This window comes from Macaca mulatta, chromosome X, assembly GCF_049350105.2.
Source record: "Macaca mulatta isolate MMU2019108-1 chromosome X, T2T-MMU8v2.0, whole genome shotgun sequence".
Lineage (NCBI taxonomy): Eukaryota > Metazoa > Chordata > Mammalia > Primates > Cercopithecidae > Macaca > Macaca mulatta.
The window spans coordinates 38,269,830-38,292,125 of NC_133426.1; the positions used below are offsets into that span (position 1 = coordinate 38,269,830).

Below are 22,296 nucleotides of genomic sequence, written 5' to 3' on the forward strand. Positions count from 1 at the left end.
TGTCTTCTTTTGAGAAATGTCTGTTCATATCCTTTGCCCACTTTTTGATGGGGTTGTTTGTTTTTTTCTTGTAAATTTGTTTGAGTTCTTTGTAGGTTCTGGATATTAGCCCTTTGTCAGATGAGTAGATTGCAAAAATTTTCTCCCATTCTGTAGGTTGTCTGTTTACTCTGATGGTAGTTTCTTTTGCTGTGCAGAAGCTCTTTAGTTTAATGAGATCACATTTGTCAATTTTGGCTTTTGCTGCCGTTGCTTTTGGTGTTTTAGACATGAAGTCTTTGCCCATGCCTATGTCCTGAATGGTACTACCTAGGTTTTCCTCTAGGATTTTTATGGTATTAGGTCTAACATTTAAGTCTCTAATCCATCTTGAATTAATTTTCGTATAAGGAGTAAGGAAAGGATCCAGTTTCAGCTTTCTACTTATGGCTAGCCAATTTTCCCAGCACCATTTATTAAATAGGGAATCCTTTCCCCATTTCTTGTTTCTCTCAGGTTTGTCAAAGATCAGTTGGCTGTAGATGTGTGGTATTATTTCTGAGGACTCTGTTCTGTTCCATTGGTCTATATCTCTGTTTTGGTACCAGTACCATGCTGTTTTGGTTACTGTAGCCTTGTAGTATAGTTTGAAGTCAGGTAGCGTGATGCCTCCAGCTTTGTTCTTTTGACTTAGGATTGTCTTGGAGATGCGGGCTCTTTTTTGGTTCCATATGAACTTTAAAGCAGTTTTTTCCAGTTCTGTGAAGAAACTCATTGGTAGCTTGATGGGGATGGCATTGAATCTATAAATTACCTTGGGCAGTATGGCCATTTTCACGATATTGATTCTTCCTATCCATGAGCATGGTATGTTCTTCCATTTGTTTGTGTCCTCTTTGATTTCACTGAGCAGTGGTTTGTAGTTCTCCTTGAAGAGGTCCTTTACATCCCTTGTAAGTTGGATTCCTAGGTATTTGATTCTCTTTGAAGCAATTGCGAATGGAAGTTCATTCCTGATTTGGCTCTCTGTTTGTCTGTTACTGGTGTATAAGAATGCTTGTGATTTTTGCACATTAATTTTGTATCCTGAGACTTTGCTGAAGTTGCTTATCAGCTTAAGGAGATTTTGGGCTGAGACAATGGGGTTTTCTAAATATACAATCATGTCATCTGCAAACAGGGACAGTTTGACTTCTTCTTTTCCTAACTGAATACCCTTGATTTCTTTCTCTTGCCTAATTGCCCTAGCCAGAACTTCCAACACTATGTTGAATAGGAGTGGTGAGAGAGGGCATCCCTGTCTTGTGCCAGTTTTCAAAGGGAATTTTTCCAGTTTTTGCCCATTCGGTATGATATTGGCTGTGGGTTTGTCATAAATAGCTCTTATTATTTTGAGGTACGTTCCATCAATACCGAATTTATTGAGCATTTTTGGCATGAAGGGCTGTTGAATTTTGTCAAAAGCCTTTTCTGCATCAATTGAGATAATCATGTGGTTCTTGTCTTTGGTTCTGTTTATATGCTGGATTATGTTTATTGATTTGCGAATGTTGAACCAGCCTTGCATCCCAGGGATGAAGCCCACTTGATCATGGTGGATAAGCTTTTTGATGTGTTGCTGAATCCGGTTTGCCAGTATTTTATTGAGGATTTTTGCATCGATGTTCATCAGGGATATTGGTCTAAAATTCTCTTTTTTTGTTGTGTCTCTGCCAGGCTTTGGTATCAGGATGATGTTGGCCTCATAAAATGAGTTAGGGAGGATTCCCTCTTTTTCTATTGATTGGAATAGTTTCAGAAGGAATGGTACCAACTCCTCCTTGTACCTCTGGTAGAATTCAGCTGTGAATCCATCTGGTCCTGGACTTTTTTTGGTTGGTAGGCTATTAATTATTGCCTCAATTTCAGAGACTGCTATTGGTCTATTCAGGGATTCAACTTCTTCCTGGTTTAGTCTTGGAAGAGTGTAAGTGTCCAGGAAATTATCCATTTCTTCTAGATTTTCCAGTTTATTTGCGTAGAGGTGTTTATAGTATTCTCTGATGGTAGTTTGTATTTCTGTGGGGTCGGTGGTGATATCCCCTTTATCATTTTTAATTGCGTCGATTTGATTCTTCTCTCTTTTCTTCTTTATTAGTCTTGCTAGTGGTCTGTCAATTTTGTTGATCTTTTCAAAAAACCAACTCCTGGATTCATTGATTTTTTGGAGAGTTTTTTGTGTCTCTATCTCCTTCAGTTCTGCTCTGATCTTAGTTATTTCTTGCCTTCTGCTAGCTTTCGAATGTGTTTGCTCTTGCTTCTCTAGTTCTTTTAATTGCGATGCTAGAGTGTCCATTTTAGATCTTTCCTGCTTTCTCTTGTGGGCATTTAGTGCTATAAATTTCCCTCTACACACTGCTTTAAATGTGTCCCAGAGATTCTGGTATGTTGTATCTTTGTTCTCATTGGTTTCAAAGAACATCTTTATTTCTGCCTTCATTTCGTTATGTACCCAGTAGCCATTCAGGAGCAGGTTGTTCAGTTTCCATGTAGTTGAGCGGTTTTGATTGAGTTTCTTAGTCCTGAGTTCTAGTTTGATTGCACTGTGGTCTGAGAGACAGTTTGTTATAATTTCTGTTCTTGTACATTTGCTGAGGAGTGCTTTACTTCCAATTACGTGGTCGATTTTGGAGTAAGTACGATGTGGTGCTGAGAAGAATGTATATTCTGTTGATTTGGGGTGGAGAGTTCTATAGATGTCTATTAGGTCTGCTTGCTGCAGAGATGAGTTCAATTCCTGGATATCCTTGTTAACTTTCTGTCTCGTTGATCTGTCTAATGTTGACAGTGGAGTGTTGAAGTCTCCCATTATTATTGTATGGGAGTCTAAGTCTCTTTGTAAGTCTCTAAGGACTTGCTTGATGAATCTGGGTGCTCCTGTATTGGGTGCATATATATTTAGGATAGTTAGCTCTTCCTGTTGAATTGATCCCTTTACCATTATGTAATGGCCTTCTTTGTCTCTTTTGATCTTTGCTGGTTTAAAGTCTGTTTTATCAGAGACTAGTATTGCAACCCCCGCTTTTTTTTGTTCTCCATTTGCTTGTTTAATCTTCCTCCATCCCTTTATTTTGAGCCTATGTATGTCTCTGCGTGTGAGATGGGTCTCCTGAATACAGCAGACTGATGGGTCTTGACTCTTTATCCAGTTTGCCAGTCTGTGTCTTTTAATTGGAGCATTTAGTCCATTTACATTTAAGGTTAAGATTGTTATGTGTGAACTTGAGCCTGCCATTATGATATTAACTGGTTATTTTGCTCGTTAGTTGATGCAGTTTCCTCCTAGCCTCGATGGTCTTTACATTTTGGCATGTTTTTGCAATGGCTGGTACCGGTTGTTCCTTTCCATGTTTAGTGCTTCCTTCAGGGTCTCTTGTAAGGCAGGCCTAGTGGTGACAAAATCTCTAAGCATTTGCTTATCTGTAAAGGATTTTATTTCTCCTTCACTTATGAAACTTAGTTTGGCTGGATATGAAATTCTGGGTTGAAAATTCTTTTCTTTAAGAATGTTGAATATTGGCCCCCACTCTCTTCTGGCTTGGAGAGTTTCTGCTGAGAGATCTGCTGTTAGTCTGATGGGCTTCCCTTTGTGGGTAACCTGACCTTTCTCTCTGGCTGCCCTTAAGATTTTTTCCTTCATTTCAACTTTGGTGAATCTGGCAATTATGTGTCTTGGAGTTGCTCTTCTCAAGGAGTATCTTTGTGGCGTTCTCTGTATTTCCTGGATTTGAATGTTGGCCTGCCCTACTAGGTTGGGGAAGTTCTCCTGGATGATATCCTGAAGAGTGTTTTCCAACTTGGTTCCATTTTCCCCCTCACTTTCAGGCACCCCAATCAGACGTAGATTTGGTCTTTTTACATAATCCCATACTTCTTGCAGGCTTTGTTCATTTCTTTTTCTTCTTTGTTCTTTTGGTTTCTCTTCTCGCTTCATTTCATTCATTTGATCCTCAATCGCAGATACTCTTTCTTCCAGTTGATCGAGTCGGTTACTGAAGCTTGTGCATTTGTCACGTATTTCTCGTGTCATGGTTTTCATCTCTTTCATTTCGTTTAGGACCTTCTCTGCATTAATTACTCTAGCCATCAATTCTTCCACTTTTTTTTCAAGATTTTTAGTTTCTTTGCACTGGGTACGTAATTCCTCCTTTAGCTCTGAGAAATTTGATGGACTGAAGCCTTCTTCTCTCATCTCGTCAAAGTCATTCTCCGTCCAGCTTTGATCCGTTGCTGGCGATGAGCTGCGCTCCTTTGCCGGGGGAGATGCGCTCTTATTTTTTGAATTTCCAGCTTTTCTGCCCTGCTTTTTCCCCATCTTTGTGGTTTTATCTGCCTCTGGTCTTTGATGATGGTGATGTACTGATGGGGTTTTGGTGTAGGTGTCCTTCCTGTTTGATAGTTTTCCTTCTAACAGTCAGGACCCTCAGCTGTAGGTCTGTTGGAGATTGCTTGAGGTCCACTCCAGACCCTGTTTGCCTGGGTATCAGCTGCAGAGGCTGCAGAAGATAGAATATTTCTGAACAGCGAGTGTACCTGTCTGATTCTTGCTTTGGAAGCTTCCTCTCAGGAGTGTACTCCACCCTGTGAGGTGTGGGGTGTCAGACTGCCCCTAGTGGGGGATGTCTCCCAGTTAGGCTACTCGGGGGTCAGGGACCCACTTGAGCAGGGAGTCTGTCCCTTCTCAGATCTCAACCTCCGTGTTGGGAGATCCACTGCTCTCTTCAAAGCTGTCAGACAGAGTCGTTTGCGTCTGCTGAGGTTTCGGCTGTGTTTGTTATTGTTTACTGTGCCCTGTCCTCAGAGGTGGAGTCTACAGAGACAGGCAGGTTTCCTTGAGCTGCTGTGAGCTCCACCCAGTTCGAGCTTCCCAGCAGCTTTGTTTACCTACTTAAGCCTCAGCAATGGCGGGCGCCCCTCCCCCAGCCTCGCTGCTGCCTTGCCGGTAGATCACAGACTGCTGTGCTAGCAATGAGGGAGGCTCCGTGGGTGTGGGACCCTCCCGGCCAGGTGTGGGATATGATCTCCTGGTGTGCCTGTTTGCTTAAAGCGCAGTATTGGGGTGGGAGTTACCCAATTTTCCAGGTGTTGTGTGTCTCAGTTCCCCTGGCTAGGAAAAGGGATTCCCTTCCCCCTTGTGCTTCCCAGGTGAGGCAATGCCTCGCCCTGCTTCAGCTCTCGCTGGTCGGGCTGCAGCAGCTGACCAGCACCGATCGTCCGGCACTCCCCAGTGAGATGAACCCAGTACCTCAGTTGAAAATGCAGAAATCACCGGTCTTCTGTGTCGCTCACGCTGGGAGTTGGAGACTGGAGCTGTTCCTATTTGGCCATCTTGCTCCGCCCCCTAATTTTTGTATTTTTAGTAGAGACAGGGTTTCGCCATGTTGGCCAGTCTGGTCTCGAACCCCTGACCTCAGGTGATCCACCTGCCTCGGCCTCCCAAATTGCTGAGATTACAGGTGTGAGCCACCGCAGCCAGCCGCAAATTAATTATTCTTATATAGCTTATTTAGAATGGCCTTTAGGTTCAGCACTGCTGTGATACATTTTTCTAAGATGTTCTAATACTTGTCTTCCTCCAGACTAGCTTATCCAATACAGTAGCCAGTAGGCATATGTGGCTTTTTAAATTTAAATCTAAACTAATTAAAATTTTACAAAATCGAAGATTCAGGCTGGGCACGGTGGCTCATGCCTGTAATCCCAGCATTTTGGGAGGCTGAGACAGGGGCATTACTTGAGGTCAGGAGTTTGAGACCAGCCTGGCCAGCGTGGTAAAACTCTATCTCTACTAAAAGTACAAAAATATTAGCCAGGCATGGTGGTGCACGTCTGTAATCCCAGCTACTCAGGAGGCTGAGGCAGGAGAATTGCTTGAACCTGGGAGGCAGAGGTTGCAGTGAGCCAAGATTGTGCCACGGCACTCCAGCCTGGGCCACAGAGCAAGACTCCATCTCAACACAAAGAAAAAAAAAGAAGATTCCATTCCTCAGTTCCTCAATTATACCAACCAAGTTGTTGAATGCTCAATAGCCACATGTGGCTGGTGGCTACACTATTGGTATTGGACAGCACAGACATCGAACACTTCCATCACTGCCGAGAGCTCTGTTGGACAGCACTACTCCAGGGAATAATTTTCACACATACAACTTGATTTAAAATCAGGATGAAATAAGAAAGGAAAGCCGCAACGTGACCCTATAGTTCTGAGATGCCTGTAATGACTGATGTTTAAGGTATATAACTAAAATAGGATGAAGGGCTTTTTCTTTAATGGTGTAGCATTTTTTAAAGCATAAGTGTCCTCTTTCAGCGCTCAGAGTAGCTTTTTAAGGCCTCCATGCTAAGAGACTTCCAGTAGTGCTGTTCAGAACGCTTCACTAATTGCATCATTCTCTTCATAGTGCACAGGTCTTTGGATCCCTTTGTTTAAAAACAAAAATCACCCATTTCCTCCCCATGAAGCTTGCTTTTGTATTTTTCAGTGATTAATAAGGCAGTAGGACTCACAAAATGTGGACAGATATTTTTCCTCTGCCTATAAATTTTACACTGGAGCTAAAATAACCTAAAGGGACCTTGAAAAAAAGAAAAAAAGCTGACACTTCAAAGCATTGTTATCCACATATGACTCTTAAGTCCAAAACACCATTGCAAATGTAACTCACAGTATTTTATAGTCATTTACTTCTCCCCAAGTTAGAGTTGCCAGATAAAATACAGGACACCCAGTTAAATTTGAATTTTAGATAAACAATGAATAATTTTTAGTCTAAGTATGTTTCATGTACTATTTAGAACATACAGTAAAAAATGTATTTGTTGTTATCTGAAATTCTTGTTTAACTGCTTGTCGGTCTGCGTTTATTTAACTGAATCTGACAATCCTAATCCAAGTTGAATTTGTAAGTTTTTATTTGGAAATAAAGTTGATACAATCCATAGACAATTAAAAACAAAGCAAAAATGAGAGGGGCTCCCAGGAACCCATTAAAAAGTTTACAGTGTCTTTTACCTGGTAGACATTCTTATGCCAAAGTTTGCCCTGGGTTAACCAGTTCCTTCTTGTCATTCAGACATCACCTTAAATGTTACTGTTGAGCAAGATCTTCCCACGCCACTCACTCTTAAGTGGTTCCCAAGGCTCCTTTATCTCCTTTTTACATTTTATTTTCTAATGGCACTACTTGATATTTTTGTATTTTTTTGTCTGTTTGTTGCCTGTCCCCCAACTATAATGAAAACTTCTTTATGAAAGCAGTAATCCTGTCTGTAACATTCTTTATTATACCTAGAAGTGTGCCTGACACATACTTTAAATATGGACTCATACATTTTTGCAGCTTAAAGGCAATATAGGGAATTGGTTTTAGAACATAAGTTTTGGAAATCAGGTTAAAATTCCGGCTCTCTCTGTGATCTTGGGCTCCTAATCAACTTAGGCAAATACCTTAACTTCACTAAGACCAGTTTATTCATATGAAAAATGAGGATAAAAAAATAGAACTAACCTCTTAAGGTTATGAGGATTCAATGAGATCAGAGTCATGTGAGCATTGTAGTCAGGACCCAGGGACAGGTAGGTGCGGATCCACCTCTCGCCACCACCACTCAGGAAAATTCCTACATCTCAGTTTCTCGATCTGTATTTTACATCTCTTACCATTTCATACAGTAGGAAAGGATATTACATGTTATGATGCACATACAGCACTCAGCACAGGGCCTGGCATGTGATAACTTTGATAAGTATATTCAGTTAACACCTTTGAAATACAAGACCTGCACTTTTGATATAGGCTAGGAACACATGTACAGTATGGTTGAAGTGTAAGAAAAAGTACCTGAGAGACCACAAAACTACCTTTTAAGAGTAGAGTCATCCAGATTCACCCATGTTGTCACAAATGACAGGATTTCCTTTTTTAAGGCTGAATACTATTCCATTGGATATATACACCACATTTTCTCTATCCATTCATCCATTGATGGACACTTAGGTTGATTCCATATCTTAGCTATTGTAAATAATGCTGCAGTGAACATGGAAGTGCAGATATCCCTGCACCAGATTGGTTTCAGTTCCTTTGGATATATACTAGGAAATGGGACTGCTGGATCATATGGGAGTTCTAGTTTTAGTTTTTGAGGAACCTCTATACCATTTTTTATGAAGGCTATACTAATTTAGATTCCCACCAACAATGCACAGGAGATCCTCCCTCTCTGCATTCTTGTCAACACTTATCTTTCATTTTTGTAAAAATAAAAGCCACTCTAATAGGTGTGTGGTGATATCTCATTGTGGTTTAATTTGCATTTCCCTAACGATTAGTGATACTCAGCATTTTTTCATGAACTTGATGATTTGTATATCTTCTTTGGAAAACTGTCTGTTCAGGTCCTTTGCCCATTTTTTAATCAGGTTATTTTGTTTTCTTTCTCTTTAGTTGTTTGACTTCCTTATATATTTTGGATATGAATCCCTTAACAGATGTATGGTTTGCAAATATTTTCTCCCATTCTGTGGATTGTCTCTTCACTTTATTTATTGTTTCTTTTGCTGTACAGTAGCTTTTTAGTTTGATGCAATTTGATTTGTCTATGTCTGTTTCTGTTGCTTGTGTTTTCAGGGTCATATGTGAATAATTACCAGACTGATGTCATGGAGCTTGATATGGTTTGGCTGTGTCCCCACCCAAATCTCATATTGAATTGTAGCTCCCATAATTTTTGTGGAAGGGATTGGTGGGAGATAATTGAATCATAGGGGCAGTTTCCCCCATACTGTTCTCGCGGTACTGGATAAGTCTCATGAGATCTGATGGTTTTATAAGGGAAAAGCCCTGTTGCTTGGCTCTCATTCTCTCTCTTGCCTGCCACCATGTGAGATATGCCTTTTGCCTTTTGCAATGATTGTGAGGCCTCCCCAGCCATTGGAACCGTGAGTCCATTAAACCTCTTTTTCTTTATAAATTTCCTAGTCTTGTGTATGTCTTTATCAGTAGCGTGAAAACAGACTAAGACAGAACTTTTTCCCTATGTTTTCTTTTAGTAGTGTTATAGCTTCAGAGCTTATATTTAAGTCTTTAATCCATTTTGAGTTGATTTTTTAATATGGTGTGAGACAAGAGTCCAATTTTATTTTTCTGCATGTGGAGATCTAGTTTTCTAAATACCATTTGCTGAGGAGACTGTCCTTTCCCCATTATGTGCTCTTGGCACCTCTGTCAAAAAGCAATTGACCATAAATGCATGGGTTCATTTCTAGGCTTTCCTTACTGTTTTGTTGGTTAATGTGTCTGTTTTTATAACAGTACCACGTTGTTTTTATTAAAATATCTTTATAATATGTTTTAAAATCAAGGAGTGTGATGCTGCCAGCTTTCTTCCTTTTGTTCAAGATCACTTTGTCTATGTGGGGTCTTTGTGGTTCCCTACAAACTTAAGGATTGTATTTTTGATTTATGTGAAAAATGACATTGAAATTTTGATAGGGGTTGCATTGAATCTGTAGATCACTTTGGGTAGTGTGGACATTTTTACAACATTAATTCTTTCAATCCATGAACATGGGATATCATTCCATTTATTTGTGTCTTCTTTATTTTCTTTCATCAGTGTTTTATAGTTTTCAGTAAACAGGTCTTTTAACTTCTTGATAAAATTTATACATAAGTAATTTTTTGTTGCTATTACAAATGTGATTATTTTCTTAATTTTCTTTTCAGATAGTTGATTATTAGTACATTAGAAATGCTACTGATTTCTGTATGTTGATTTCATTTTCTGTAATTTTACTGAATTCCCTTATCAGTTCTAACAGTTTTTTGGTGGACATTATGCTAAGTAAAATAACCCAGGCACAGAAAGACAAATACTACATGATCTCACTTATATGTGGACTCTAAAAAAGTTGAACTCATAGAAGTAGAGAGTAGAATGATGATTACCAGAGGCTAGGGGATGGGAAGGAAGGCAATGGGGAGTTGTTGATCAAAGGTTACAAATTTTCAAGTAGACAGGGAGAATAGATTTTGAGATCTATTACACAGCAGAATGATTATTATAGTCAATAATAATATATATTTCAAAATAACTTAGAGAAGAAATGTCAAATGTCTCTCCATAAAAAAGATAGGTAAGTAAGGTGATGGATATGTTCATTAGCTTGATTTAATCATTGCACATTGTATACATATATCAAAACATCACAATGTACTCCATAAATATATACAATTATAATTTATCAATCAAAAAACAATAATTTTTAAAAAGAATAGAGTCAGAGAAAACCTGGGTTCCAACCCAGTTCTGCACTATCTGTCATCTCAAGGATTGATTTCCTCAACTATAAATTATAATGATAAAAACTACCTTAGAATTTTGTTGTATTAAACGAGGTAATGAGTGAGCATTTCCCTCTAGCTCACCAAAGCTCCTGGCACAGTGCTTGAAAAATATTTCTTGGCTAATACATGAAATGGTACTTAGTATTCTATCTAATACCTAGTAGGCACTCAGCTAACACTCACCATTGTTTCTGATATTATTATTGTCATTCTTGTGGAGGTTGAGAAGAGTAAAAGTGAAAATTACCATTTGTGGTTGACAGACCAAGGGGAAGCTGTATACTCTTGGCTATAGAGATAATACTCTTTCAGGAATACACAGCTTCAGACAGCAGACATTGCTCAGATCACTCTACATCTGATTCATCCTAAACTTCTCTAGGTTGTGAGTGATCAAACCATAGTATAAACACAAGGATCTGGGATAGGAGGGATTATATTTCTCTAAAACTAGCCAATAACTAGGTTTACATATGACTGGAAAATTCAATCACGGCTACCACTGTAGCACCTCATTTCAACTCTGTGACCCACTAGTCCTGGAGTGAGTCCTAATTATGCAGTGTTTGTGTATCTATTTGGGTCAGTCTGATCTCTGTTGACCTTCATTTATCCCCTCCTCCAATAAATAAATAAATATTAGTTCAGAATTGTTCTCTTACCATTTTCTTGAGAAAACGCATTTTAACTGTAGCCCTGCAAAGCTGAAACCTAATTCACCTTCTCTAGGTCCCTAAGCAGACTGTCGCTAATGTTTATCCATTTCTTTCTTTCTTTGTCGTGTCATCAGGCTGTCATGGTGTCCCTGCTGACAGATTACTCACCTCAGCTCCAGAAGCCTAAATTTTGATGTTGTGTTGCTTGTCAAGAAAGAAGCAATGTTCTTCAGTAACAGAATGAGTTGGTTTGTGGGGAAAGGAGAAGAGAATCTAAAAAATAAACAGATCCCTAACACATGGTATGGGTGAACTGTATGATACCGCTTTGCCATTGTGAAACTTTCCTGAAGCCTTTAAGTGCTGATGCACTGTAATACATACTTAACTTTGCTTAAACTCTCTAATTCACAATTTCTGAGTTACATTAAGATATCATATTATCATATACATTTACTTCAACATAAAATACTGTGTTCATAATGTATAATGTCTAAGCCATTAAATGTAATCTATGCTTATTACCTGAATAAATTATCACCCACACTAATTTATAAGTAAACATTTACCAGGCAGTGAGCTACTGGTAAATCTGTGGGCTGCGTTCCTGTCCCCCAGGACCAACTAGAAAGCCAAATGATTCATCTTACAGATGTGGTACAATTTTCAGGCCAATGAGGTAGACAGGCATTCATTTATGGAGGCAAATAACACAATTCTTAAAATATAGCTATTACTGTTCCCAAACTCTGAAGTTTTTTCCAATAACTTGTGAGAATGTGGTAGTGGGGAGTTCTTCAAGAGCATGCATCTCTTCTCTGTAATGAGTACTTACTGTTACAAGCCATAAGAAGCTTTTGTTAGCAAGTGGTAAAACCATGGATACCTAGAGTAGCATTTTCTTAGGTTCAAATTCTCCAGCAAGAGCAATTTAATTTTTTTCATGTCTGTGTTTATCATGCATCTACTCACACCATATGCTGAATATTTCCATAAATCTACTACTTGCAACATATTGGCCAATCTTTTTCCTCGAATTTTTCTTTGGGATAATAAAAATTTACATTATTGAATTATTATAATGTAATTACAACTAGATTTCTCTTGTGGGTGACCAACATTTGTATTGCTGAATGATTATGACATAATTTGAATTTTTTAGTTAAAATGTTAAATAACATAAGTGAAGTTTTTTTTTTTTAATTATACATTTTACAGAATACAAAATAATGTAATTTCCTTTACATTCTACATTTACTATTAGAAAAATGTTTCCAGGCTGGTTGACTGATATTCTTCAGCACACATCTCTGACTTAAATGAGTAAGCAAGGGATGAATTACAAATTAGATTTGCAATGAAGATGCAATAAAACTTTTTTTTTTTTTTTTTTTTTTTTTGTGGGGGAAAGAGGCTTATAATGTTACAGAAAAAAAAAATCAAATTTTCCAGTAAATGTCAAAGGTGACTTTCATGTCCGTGGTAATTTATTGGAAGCACTTAGAAAGAGAGTGGAGTTCAGTGGAATATCTTTCAGCAGAGAGTATAACAATGATTTAACCAGAAGGTGTCATATGGATTGTGGAAGGCTCACCCTCAAATTGCCTACACAGAAAGAAGTGTCCTTCCACTTACCAAATGGTCTCCCATAGTAACGAGGTCCCGTCTCATTCCTGGTTATTCTTTGAATTAAATGGATAGCATAGTCTTCTTCCCTCAATTGGAAAGAACTTGTAATCATTTTCTTGCCAAAATATAGTCATTTTTTCCTCAAAAAGCCCTATAGCTTTCTTTATTGGGTACATACAATTTAACCTCATTCTCAGCCCAATTCTGTAGGAATGTATATGCTTTCTTAACTTTTCCTCTTAATCAGACATTATTTATACTGTCAGGAAAAAAGAAAATAGGGGAGGAAAATTCACCCTTAATTTTTGCAAAGCTGTTTTCATCTCCTCTTTCTTCTTACCCCTTTTCCTGTATAACTATTACAACTCCAAAGTCTAATGAGAACTATAGAAATGACCCTTACATCTTTGGTGTACATAATAAATCCTATTACCTAACATAACTAGCCAAAGAGCTCTTTTCTTCCAGGATTTCTCCACAATAACATTGGGAGTAGAAACCACGAGTGATTACACTGCAATGATTTCAATGTCATCAGTTTTTGTTTTTGTTTTTGTTTTCAGTGATAAGTTTCCAGGTACTTTAGAAAAATAATTCAGTGTCAGGGCTGGGCATGGTGGCTCACGCCTGTAATCCTGGCACTTTGGGAGCCCGAGGTGGGCAGATCACCAGAGGTCAGGAGTTCAAGACCAGCCTGGCCAACATGGTGAAACCCCCTCCCCCCATCTCTACTAAAAAAGTACAAAAATTAGCTGGGCGTGGTGGTGGGTACCTGTAATCCCAGCTACTCGGGAGGCTGAGGTGGGAGAATCACTTGAACCCTGGAGGTGAAAGCTGCAGTGAGCTGAGAACACGCCACTGCCCTCCAGCCTAGGTGACAGAGCGAGACTCCATCAAAAAAATAAATAAAGAAAGAAAATAAAGAAAAATAATTCAATGTCAGATATTTCTCTTTTTTTTTTCTTTTTTCTTTTCTTTTTCTTTTTTTTTTTTGAAACAGGGTCTCACTTTGTCACCCAGGCTGGAGTGCAGTGGTATGCTGTCAGCTCACTGCAGCCTCCACCTGTTCAAATAATTCTCCTGCCTCAGCCTCCCGAGTAGCTGGGACTACAGGCACGTACCACCACGACCAGCTAATTTTTGTATTTTTAGTAGAGACAGGGTTTCACCATGTTAGCCAGGCTGGTCTCAAACTCCTGAGCTCAAGTGATCCACTCACCTCGACCTCCCAAAGTGCTTGGGATTACAGGCGTGGGTCACCATAACCAGCCTCAGTATCAGATATTTCTATCTGGAGATTGTGCTAAATTACTTGACTTTGGTAGCGTCCCTGGGTAGAAAGATCTGCATAGAGAATCAGCATGGCAATGTCACTGTAGATCTCCTATACAAGTGACCTTAGAACCTCAGTTGAAATGTCAGAGCCCCCTCGGTCCAGTGCCAAAATTCCATAGCAAGTCTTCTCATGCGATAAAGATGAGTGAGCACTACATATGAAGAAAGTATTCAGAACACATTCCTTTTGAGCCTTTTCGTCTTGGAAGCTCTCACTGATGTCTTATATAGAGATGATTGAGGCAAATCTGAGACATGGTGCCACTTGGCAATCTTGTAGGATTGATATCCTTTGACAAATATAAAGGGTCATATTAAATAACAGAAAACCACTCAAGTCACAATGATCAGACTCCTATAACCAAGAATGCCACATACTGCCTTGCAAGTTGTGGTTTGTGTAAAAGTCTCAGGTGAAAGAAATGAATAAAGGTTGAGACCCAGTCTGCACTTCAGTTACCAAGTCTTGTGTCTTCTTACAGGCCTTGTAGCCAGGAGGAAGGAACGCCTTTTTTGTATGTTGTCCATGGAGAGGGGGCACTTTTTAGTATTTCATATACCCGAATAGGTGCTTTGTTTTAAACCATACAAAGGATCAGTGTCTAGTAGGGGAGACCCTGCCATCAACAACTTATATCAGGAATTTTTTCAGTATCATCTTATACTTGAGGGCAATGAGACACATACAATGCAGTGATAGTTTTGGTGTCTTGCCTCAGTTTCTGCTAGGTTCCTTAAGACCCCATAGTGAAAATGATAGCGTCTGTCCATTTTGTGTGGCAAACATATGACACGAATCATTGAAACAAGTATTTGATAATCAACCCTGTAGTTCTTTAATATTTTAAAGAAATTCTTCCCTAACAATTATTCAGAAAAATTAATATCAATTATTGATAAAAGAATCATGGTCAGATCAAATGGAATTGAATTCCCTGGCAGGTGCTAAAACATTTCACAGTCTTATCAGTGCCTCACTTATGTCCATGACAGTAGACTTAGTCTCTAATACACACTTTTGTGAAACTCATCCCCAGAGAAAATGCAAGCACAACTGCGTTCTGGAGCAAAATTATTAGGCAAATGAATTTTAAAACTGGAACAGGGTTTTTAAAAATCCAGTCTATCCCTTCATTTCACAAAAGAAAAAACTAGGAAATAACAACAATGTTCCTAGTATAGAAATATATTCAATAGGGAGGGATAATTCATGTGTTCAATGCCCCTCTGCAAATGATCTGGGATCCTACACATATAGCTGCTTGATTTGATTTACCCATAGGCTGAATGGGGAACGGGAAGCTGGCTGGTCCAGAGCTATGGCTCTATAAGGCCAAGGGATAGAGAGGAAAATTCACACCTTAGGCAGAAGTGGACACTGATATCCAGAGATACAAACAGACAACTAAAATTACATCCATGTAGTAGATGCTGGTGGTGCCCCATCCAGATGCCCTTCACCTGGGTTCGTCCATCCCGCAGCTGCTGACAGGGTTGCGCGCTAATGCCTCACAGCCGCCTCCTTCTTTAAAGTGCTGCTCTCAGGCACCAGGAAGTACTGTTAGCCCAGGATGTCAGACTCTCACCCTGGCCTGGCCACTAGTAGCCCACAGTTAATGAGTGACTGATATAGGGATATAAAAACTTGGCTCCCTTCTCTCCAGGCAGGACCAAGTGTGTGGGTGAAATTTCAGCCTCATAACGTCACGTGGGTGGGATCAGGCTGAAGCTAGTAACCACTTGAGACCACGTCCTTGCTTAGCTTCTCTCCACACTGCTCCCCCAACCCCTCTCTGACACCTCAACTTGATTGCCTTCTGCTGAGAGTGTCCTCAATAAATCACTGGCACAAGAATCCCCATCTCAGGCTACGTTCTAGGGAATACGATCTAAGATGACCCATGAATAAGATGTTTTGTCGGTCTGTACTGCTCATCCTTCAGACGTCAAGGAGGAGTAGAGAGCTAAGAGGCTATTAGACAAATGTGGAAGAACTCATGTTTAGCAAGCAAAAACTCTTCCAGTTACCAGGATCAACCTTTTGTAGAAGACAGCAGAATATTAAAAATAACAAACACTATTTTTCTGTCACATATTAAAATTCAAAATAGGAAATTTATTACCTGCATGGAATAGGAATGAGACCAATTTACTTTCCCTAGAGAAGAGGAGATTTAAGTTAACTGCCAAAATATTTCTGATTAACTTCTGTGGAATTTTAGCACCCTTATAGATTGGCAACCCCAGTAGCTGTTTAGTTGGTCTGCCCCTTGCCCTGGCTTCCTGAGGCTGTGTTGGCATACTTTAGTGCAAGAATGTCCAATCTTCTCGCTTCCCTGGGCCACATTAGAAGAATTATCTTGGGCCACACATAAAATACACTAATACTAATGGTAACTGAGGAACTAACAATAAAACAATTGCAAAAACACTCATAATGTTTTAAGAAAGTTTACAAATTTGTGTTGGGCCACATTCAAAGCTGTCCTGGGCCGCATGTGGTCCATGGGCCACGGGTTGGACAAACACAAGCTTGTTTTAGTGGTTCTCCAACTTAAGTGTGCATCAGAATCCCCTGGAGGGCTTGATAATACACAGATTACTGGGCCCCACCTACAAAGTATCTGATTTAGCAGATTTGAAGTGAGGCCTAGGAATCTGTACTTTGGCAAGTTCTTAGGGATGCTGATGCTGCTGGTCCAGGGACCACACTGAGATCACTGGTCTGAGGCAATTCTGAAGGCTTATATGAAGGGTTTTCACCCCCCATATCCGTAAAATACCACTATAAAGTATATGACACAACCCAGATTGTCTGACTATTGCTCTGTCTTAGGAGTCACTGAGGCCTGGGTTTCATCCCTCCTCTACTGTATAACAGTTATCCAACCCTGCTCTTCTCATCTGTAAAATGGGAATAATAATATTCATCTCACAGAGTTGTTGGGAGAATTAAATGCAGTAACATATATAATAGTATTTGGCTTAGAGCAAATGCTAAACAAATATTAGCCCCCTTTTATTTGTTCAATTGTTTTTAACACTGTCTATTGTTTCTTTAGCCCTTTGTAAAAATTTCTATCCCATCATCAGAAAGATATTGAGTGGAATATTTGGTATAAAAAAAGTACAAGGAATGAGCTTGTCTTCTGAAATTGGCAGAGTCCAGCAGCTGACACTTTATTTAGTAATTTCTGTCTAGGAGCTGGTTTGTAAATATGCAACTGAGGGGAGTGACTTGGCTCATTGCCAAATGGAATCATGGAGGCCAACAAGTCTGAAAATCTAATCAAGGTGACTAAACTCTACTTAGAAAGGCATCACAGGAATATATATTTATGGGAAATAAATCAGGGGCATTTAGTAATTGCTGGACTTTAGGTCTAGCTGGCAAAAGAGGAAAAGATTAGGAAGAACTGATCAAGGTTTATCATCCATCTCTGAGAATAGTACTGCTCAAAAGAAGAAGTTTTCACACTGTTCTTAAGGCAGCAGTTCTCAAAAGTTTTGGACTCAGAAACTCTTTATGTTCTTATAAATTATGAAGATCTTAAAAAGCTTTTATTTATGTGGGATATATCGGTATATGCCACACTAGAAAGTAAAACAGAAATTTTAGAAATATTTATTGATTCATTTATTATATCAATAATAAACATATCACAAGTTAACATAAGCAACATATTTTATGAGAAACAACTACATTTTCCACAACAAAATAAAGTTAATCAATGGAGTGGCTAAACTTGTTTTATATCTCACCTTACATTATATGTTTTTGGAAAAAAGGACTATTTTAATAGTCTTTGCAGCTAATTGTGGATATCTTTTGTTGTTACACTGAAACTCCACAACTGATTATAACTCCTTAAAGATTAGTTGCAAGCCTGTAATCCCAGCACTTTGGGAGGCCGAGACGGGCGGATCACGAGGTCAGGAGATCGAGACCATCCTGGCTGACACGGTGAAACTCCGACTCTACTAAAAAATACAAAAAACTAGCCGGGCGAGGTGGCGGGCGCCTGTAGTCCCAGCTACTCGGGAGGCTGAGGCAGGAGAATGGCGGGAACCCGGGAGGCGGAGCTTGCAGTGAGCTGAGATCCGGCCACAGCACTCCAGCCTGGGCGACAGAGCGAGACTCAGTCTCAAAAAAAAAAAAAAAAAAAAAGATTTGTTGCAATGTGGAATGTGAAACCATATAAATTAACTTTTCTACACTGTTACATTCAATTTCATGTCTATCTTGCCCTTTGAATGAACCTTTTACTCACACATGATTCCACACTGATCGTTTGGAAAATATTAGTTCACTGAGTTATACAGATCTTCCAAATAATGGCACATTTCATTCTATAAAATCAGAAAATCATATTTGTTAATATCACTGCTGATCTCATTAGAAAAATCTTTAAGCATTGAGAAGTAGATACACATTTTACACAATTCTAGTTTTCTCTTGAAAGCAAAAACTGTATCTTTGACAAGAAATAATGCCAACTGCTGTCCGGGCACGGTGGCTCACGCCTGTAATCCCAGCACTTTGGGAGACTGAGGCAGGTGGGTCACGAGGTCAGGAGATCGAGACCATCCTGGCTAACATGGTGAAACCCCATCTCTACCAAAAATACAAAAAATTAGCCGGGCGTGGTGGTGCGCGCCTGTAGTCCCAGCTACTCCGGAGGCTGAGGTAGGAGAATGGCGTGAACCCAGGAGGCGGAGCTTGCAGTGAGCTGAGATGGCGCCACTGCACTCCAGCCTGGGCGACAGAGCGAGACTCCGTCTCAAAAAAAAAAAAAAAGAAAAAGAAAAGAAAACAAATAATGCCAACTGCTTTCCTTAAAGTGACAGGTATATTTTATTAATTTTCAAGATATCTGCCAAATATCCAAGTCTCAGCGACCATTTTGTCAGTTGCTTTCTTCCCAAGTAAAACTGGTGTCCCATGTAAAAGGTGGCTAGTTAAATGCACAATTCAAAGAATTGCAAAAGTGGTTTTCTTCAAGACAACCATCATACTTCATTATGCCACAGAAGGACTTAATGCTCACCTCCCACTTCATCACACAGAATATTAAAAAGATGTGTCCTCAAGGGCTGAAATTTGATATTAATAATTTTTACTGTTTCATCATGGACTTTTTTTTTTTTTTGAGACAGTCTCACTCTGTCACCCAGACTTGAGTGCAGTGGCGTGATCTTGGCTCACTGCAACCTCTGCCTCCCAGGTTCAAGCAATTCTCAGGCCACAGCCTCCTGAGTAGCTGGAATTACAGGCACCCGCCACCATGCCCAGCTGATTTTTGTATTTTTAGTAGAGACGAGGTTTCACCATGTTGGCCAGGCTGGTCTCGAACTCCTGGCCTCAAATGATCGGACTGATTTGGCCTTCCAAAGTGCTGGGATTACAGGCCTGAGCCACTGCCCCAGCCATCGAGGACATTCTTAAGTGAACATTCTTAATTTGTTAAGTGCCTCTGTGTGATAGTGAAGAATACAATGATTTTTGGTTCTACTGCTTTGATTTGTGCTAAGGTGTCGGCAGTTTTTCTCAACATTTCTTTTGCATCATCTGCTGATGCTGCTGTTCCAGGGACCACACTTTGTAAAGCATGGCCCTATACTGCCTTCAGGGATCCAAGAGAGGCCAAGAAGGCAGAACTCTGGAACAACCATTTTTGATTAAACAAGAACCACTGACCCCATTCTGAATTTTTTTTTTTTTTTTGAGGCGGAGTCTTGCTCTATCGCCCAGACGGGAGTACAGTGGTGTGATCTTGGCTCACTGCAACGTCTGCCTCCCTGGTTCAAGCGATTCTCCTGCCTCAGCCTCCTGAGTAGCGGGGATTACAAGTGCCTGCCGCCACACTTGGCTAATTTTTGCATTTTTAGTAGAGACGGGATTTTGCCCTGCTGGCCAGGCTGGTCTTGAACTCCTGACCTCAAGTAATCCAGCTACCTCAGTCTCCCAAAGTGCTGGGATTACAAGCGTGAGCCACCAGGCCCAACTCTCATTCTGATTTTATCTGTAATATTATTAGCATTCCCTCAAAAAGATTCTGGTGGAAAATAAAAAAGTTTATGATTTACTATTATAAAACAAGTCTTGGCTCTACTAGGAGGCAATTCACATTGAAGTTTTTTTAAAAAAATTCGATGCATACAAAGCTGTCTATTTTTAGAGCCCCAAGTGTGTGCCAGGCATTGTGTTAGGTTCTGGGGATACAGTAATTGACAAGAAAGACATGATCACTGCCCTCATGATGATTATAGGTTAGTAGGGGAGACTGACAACCACATGTAAATAGATACTGTGATAAGAGCTGTGTGGGAAACAAATTGGATGCTATAATAGAAAATAAAGGGATGAAAGGAAAGATAAACATTTGGATTGGTAGTTCTCAAACTTTTATGGGTATCAGAATTAACTGGAGAGCTAATAAAGAATGCAGTTGTCCTGGCTTAATCAAAGTAAGGAAAGCCTGGGCCTCTGTATTTTTACCAAATGATTTTCCAAATTTTGAGTAGTACTGCTTTAAATATAGTTCCCAGAGCAAGCCTCTCAAAGAAGGTGACCTTAAACTGAGTCCTGACTGATGAGAATAATTGGGAAAAACAGGCTTTTCATTGGATTTGGATTAGATTTGTCTGAGGTGATGCCAGTGCTTCAGCTGTAGGGCTGAGAAGTTCACTTACAGCTTAAGTGAGCCCATTCTATTTCTTACTACAAATACATTTGATTACTTAAGTGAACGACTAGAGGGGCTCCTACAACAAACGTGTTTTATGAGCAGGAGTGGTTACATTAGACATTTTGTATTTACTAACCATGTCACGGAACATCTCTCTGAAAGACTTATCCCATTAACAAGGGACAGATCACATATCTTTACCTTTAAAACATTTCACCACAATTGGCTCTTTTTCTGACAATGTCTTTTTACATAGTCACTGAACGATAAATTCTGAGTTCTCTGAAATTCTCTTCGTTGTCTTGCTAAGAAGTTAACAACCAGCATGATACTTTGAATTAATTCTCAAAGTGCTTATGCTAATAAGATTATCTCCCCTCAAGGCTTTTCATTAAATATAATTGTAAAAATTACATTTCTTTAAGGTCAGTAAAAGAAATCAAGGTATTTAATTTCTGATTTCCGCATAATTAAGTGAAGAATGGAGGGGAAGAATATTCCAGCTAGAGGGAATAGTGTACAGATTGGCTCTGAGATGAAAGAGGGCTTGTCTTCTTCATGGGACTGGAAGAAGAGAGTACAGCTACAGTATAGTGAGCAAGAGAGAGAGGAGCACAAGATACATCTGAAAAGTTCAGCAGGGATCAGTCTGTATTGGCCTTTGAGGCTAAGATAAGAAATTTGGTTTATTTTATGTTCAGTGGGGAGCCATTGACACAACCTATCCATCAAAAGTGTCCTGTGAAGACAACTTTGAGTTTGTACAACAGATCTGTTTATAAAATAGGTACCTGGGAGCACAATCAATATTGGCAGAACTAGCTCCAGGATTCTGAGCTCCATTTTACTGGTTCATGCTTCACTCTCTCTCTTCATTTCTCCATTGTTAATTCTCGCCTTCCTCTGCTTCTCTGTATCCACCTCCCTATTAGTCTTTCAATGTATTCCATCTTCCCAATCTTTCTTTCTCCTGGAAGAATTGGAACTTGGGATCTCATCTTAAGTGCAGGTTGGCCTTGAAAAGGAAAAGAGACTTTTTGTCTGACGAATGCAAGCCCTCTTCAATTATCAGGCGCAGAGAGGTGTTAAAATCAACAGCAGTGAAATCTCACTCCCACTTGAGCTAAATAATTACATCTTGAGGGCACTTGCTATATGGGCTCTAGACTAACTGAAGCCAAGTAGCTATGAAATGCCATATGCTAGACACCATAATTCATAGCCATAGTTTAGCAATGCATAACCAACCACTAACCAATCTTGTTCTGGTAAACTAGTGAGAATTCCTGTCAAACAACTTTGTATCAGACAAGTCCTTGTCCCCTTTTGCCTTTAAAAATCTTGTAACAAAAAGGCCCAAATGGAGCATTCCCCAAGGCAACTTGGAAGTGTGTCCTGGGCTGCAGTCCTCAATCTTTGCCCAAATAAACTCTCTATGTTAATTTTGTCTCCTTTTCTTTTTTTAGTTTGATAGCCCGAAGGATGAGAATATCAGCTATTCCAATCCTACTGGTCCTCTTAGCTGGATGACCTTGGCTGAATGCTATAGCCTCAGACTCCTCATCTGTAAACAGAGGATAGTATTAACAACTACTTATAGAAATATATGTGCAAGTC

The 22,296-nt window shown here is 39.6% G+C and overlaps 1 protein-coding gene across 1 annotated transcript in view; it reads left to right on the forward strand.

Annotated features, from left to right (window-relative positions):
• OTC (ornithine transcarbamylase) overlaps positions 1-13,092 on the forward strand; it is a 77,952-nt gene extending 64,860 nt beyond the window's left edge. The window contains exon 10 of the mRNA XM_028841925.2: positions 11,161-13,092. Within this exon, the coding sequence (XP_028697758.1) occupies positions 11,161-11,220 (60 nt within the window). The 3' untranslated portion in view covers positions 11,221-13,092. The remainder of the gene's footprint in view (positions 1-11,160) is intronic.
• The last annotated feature ends 9,204 nt before the right edge of the window (positions 13,093-22,296 follow it).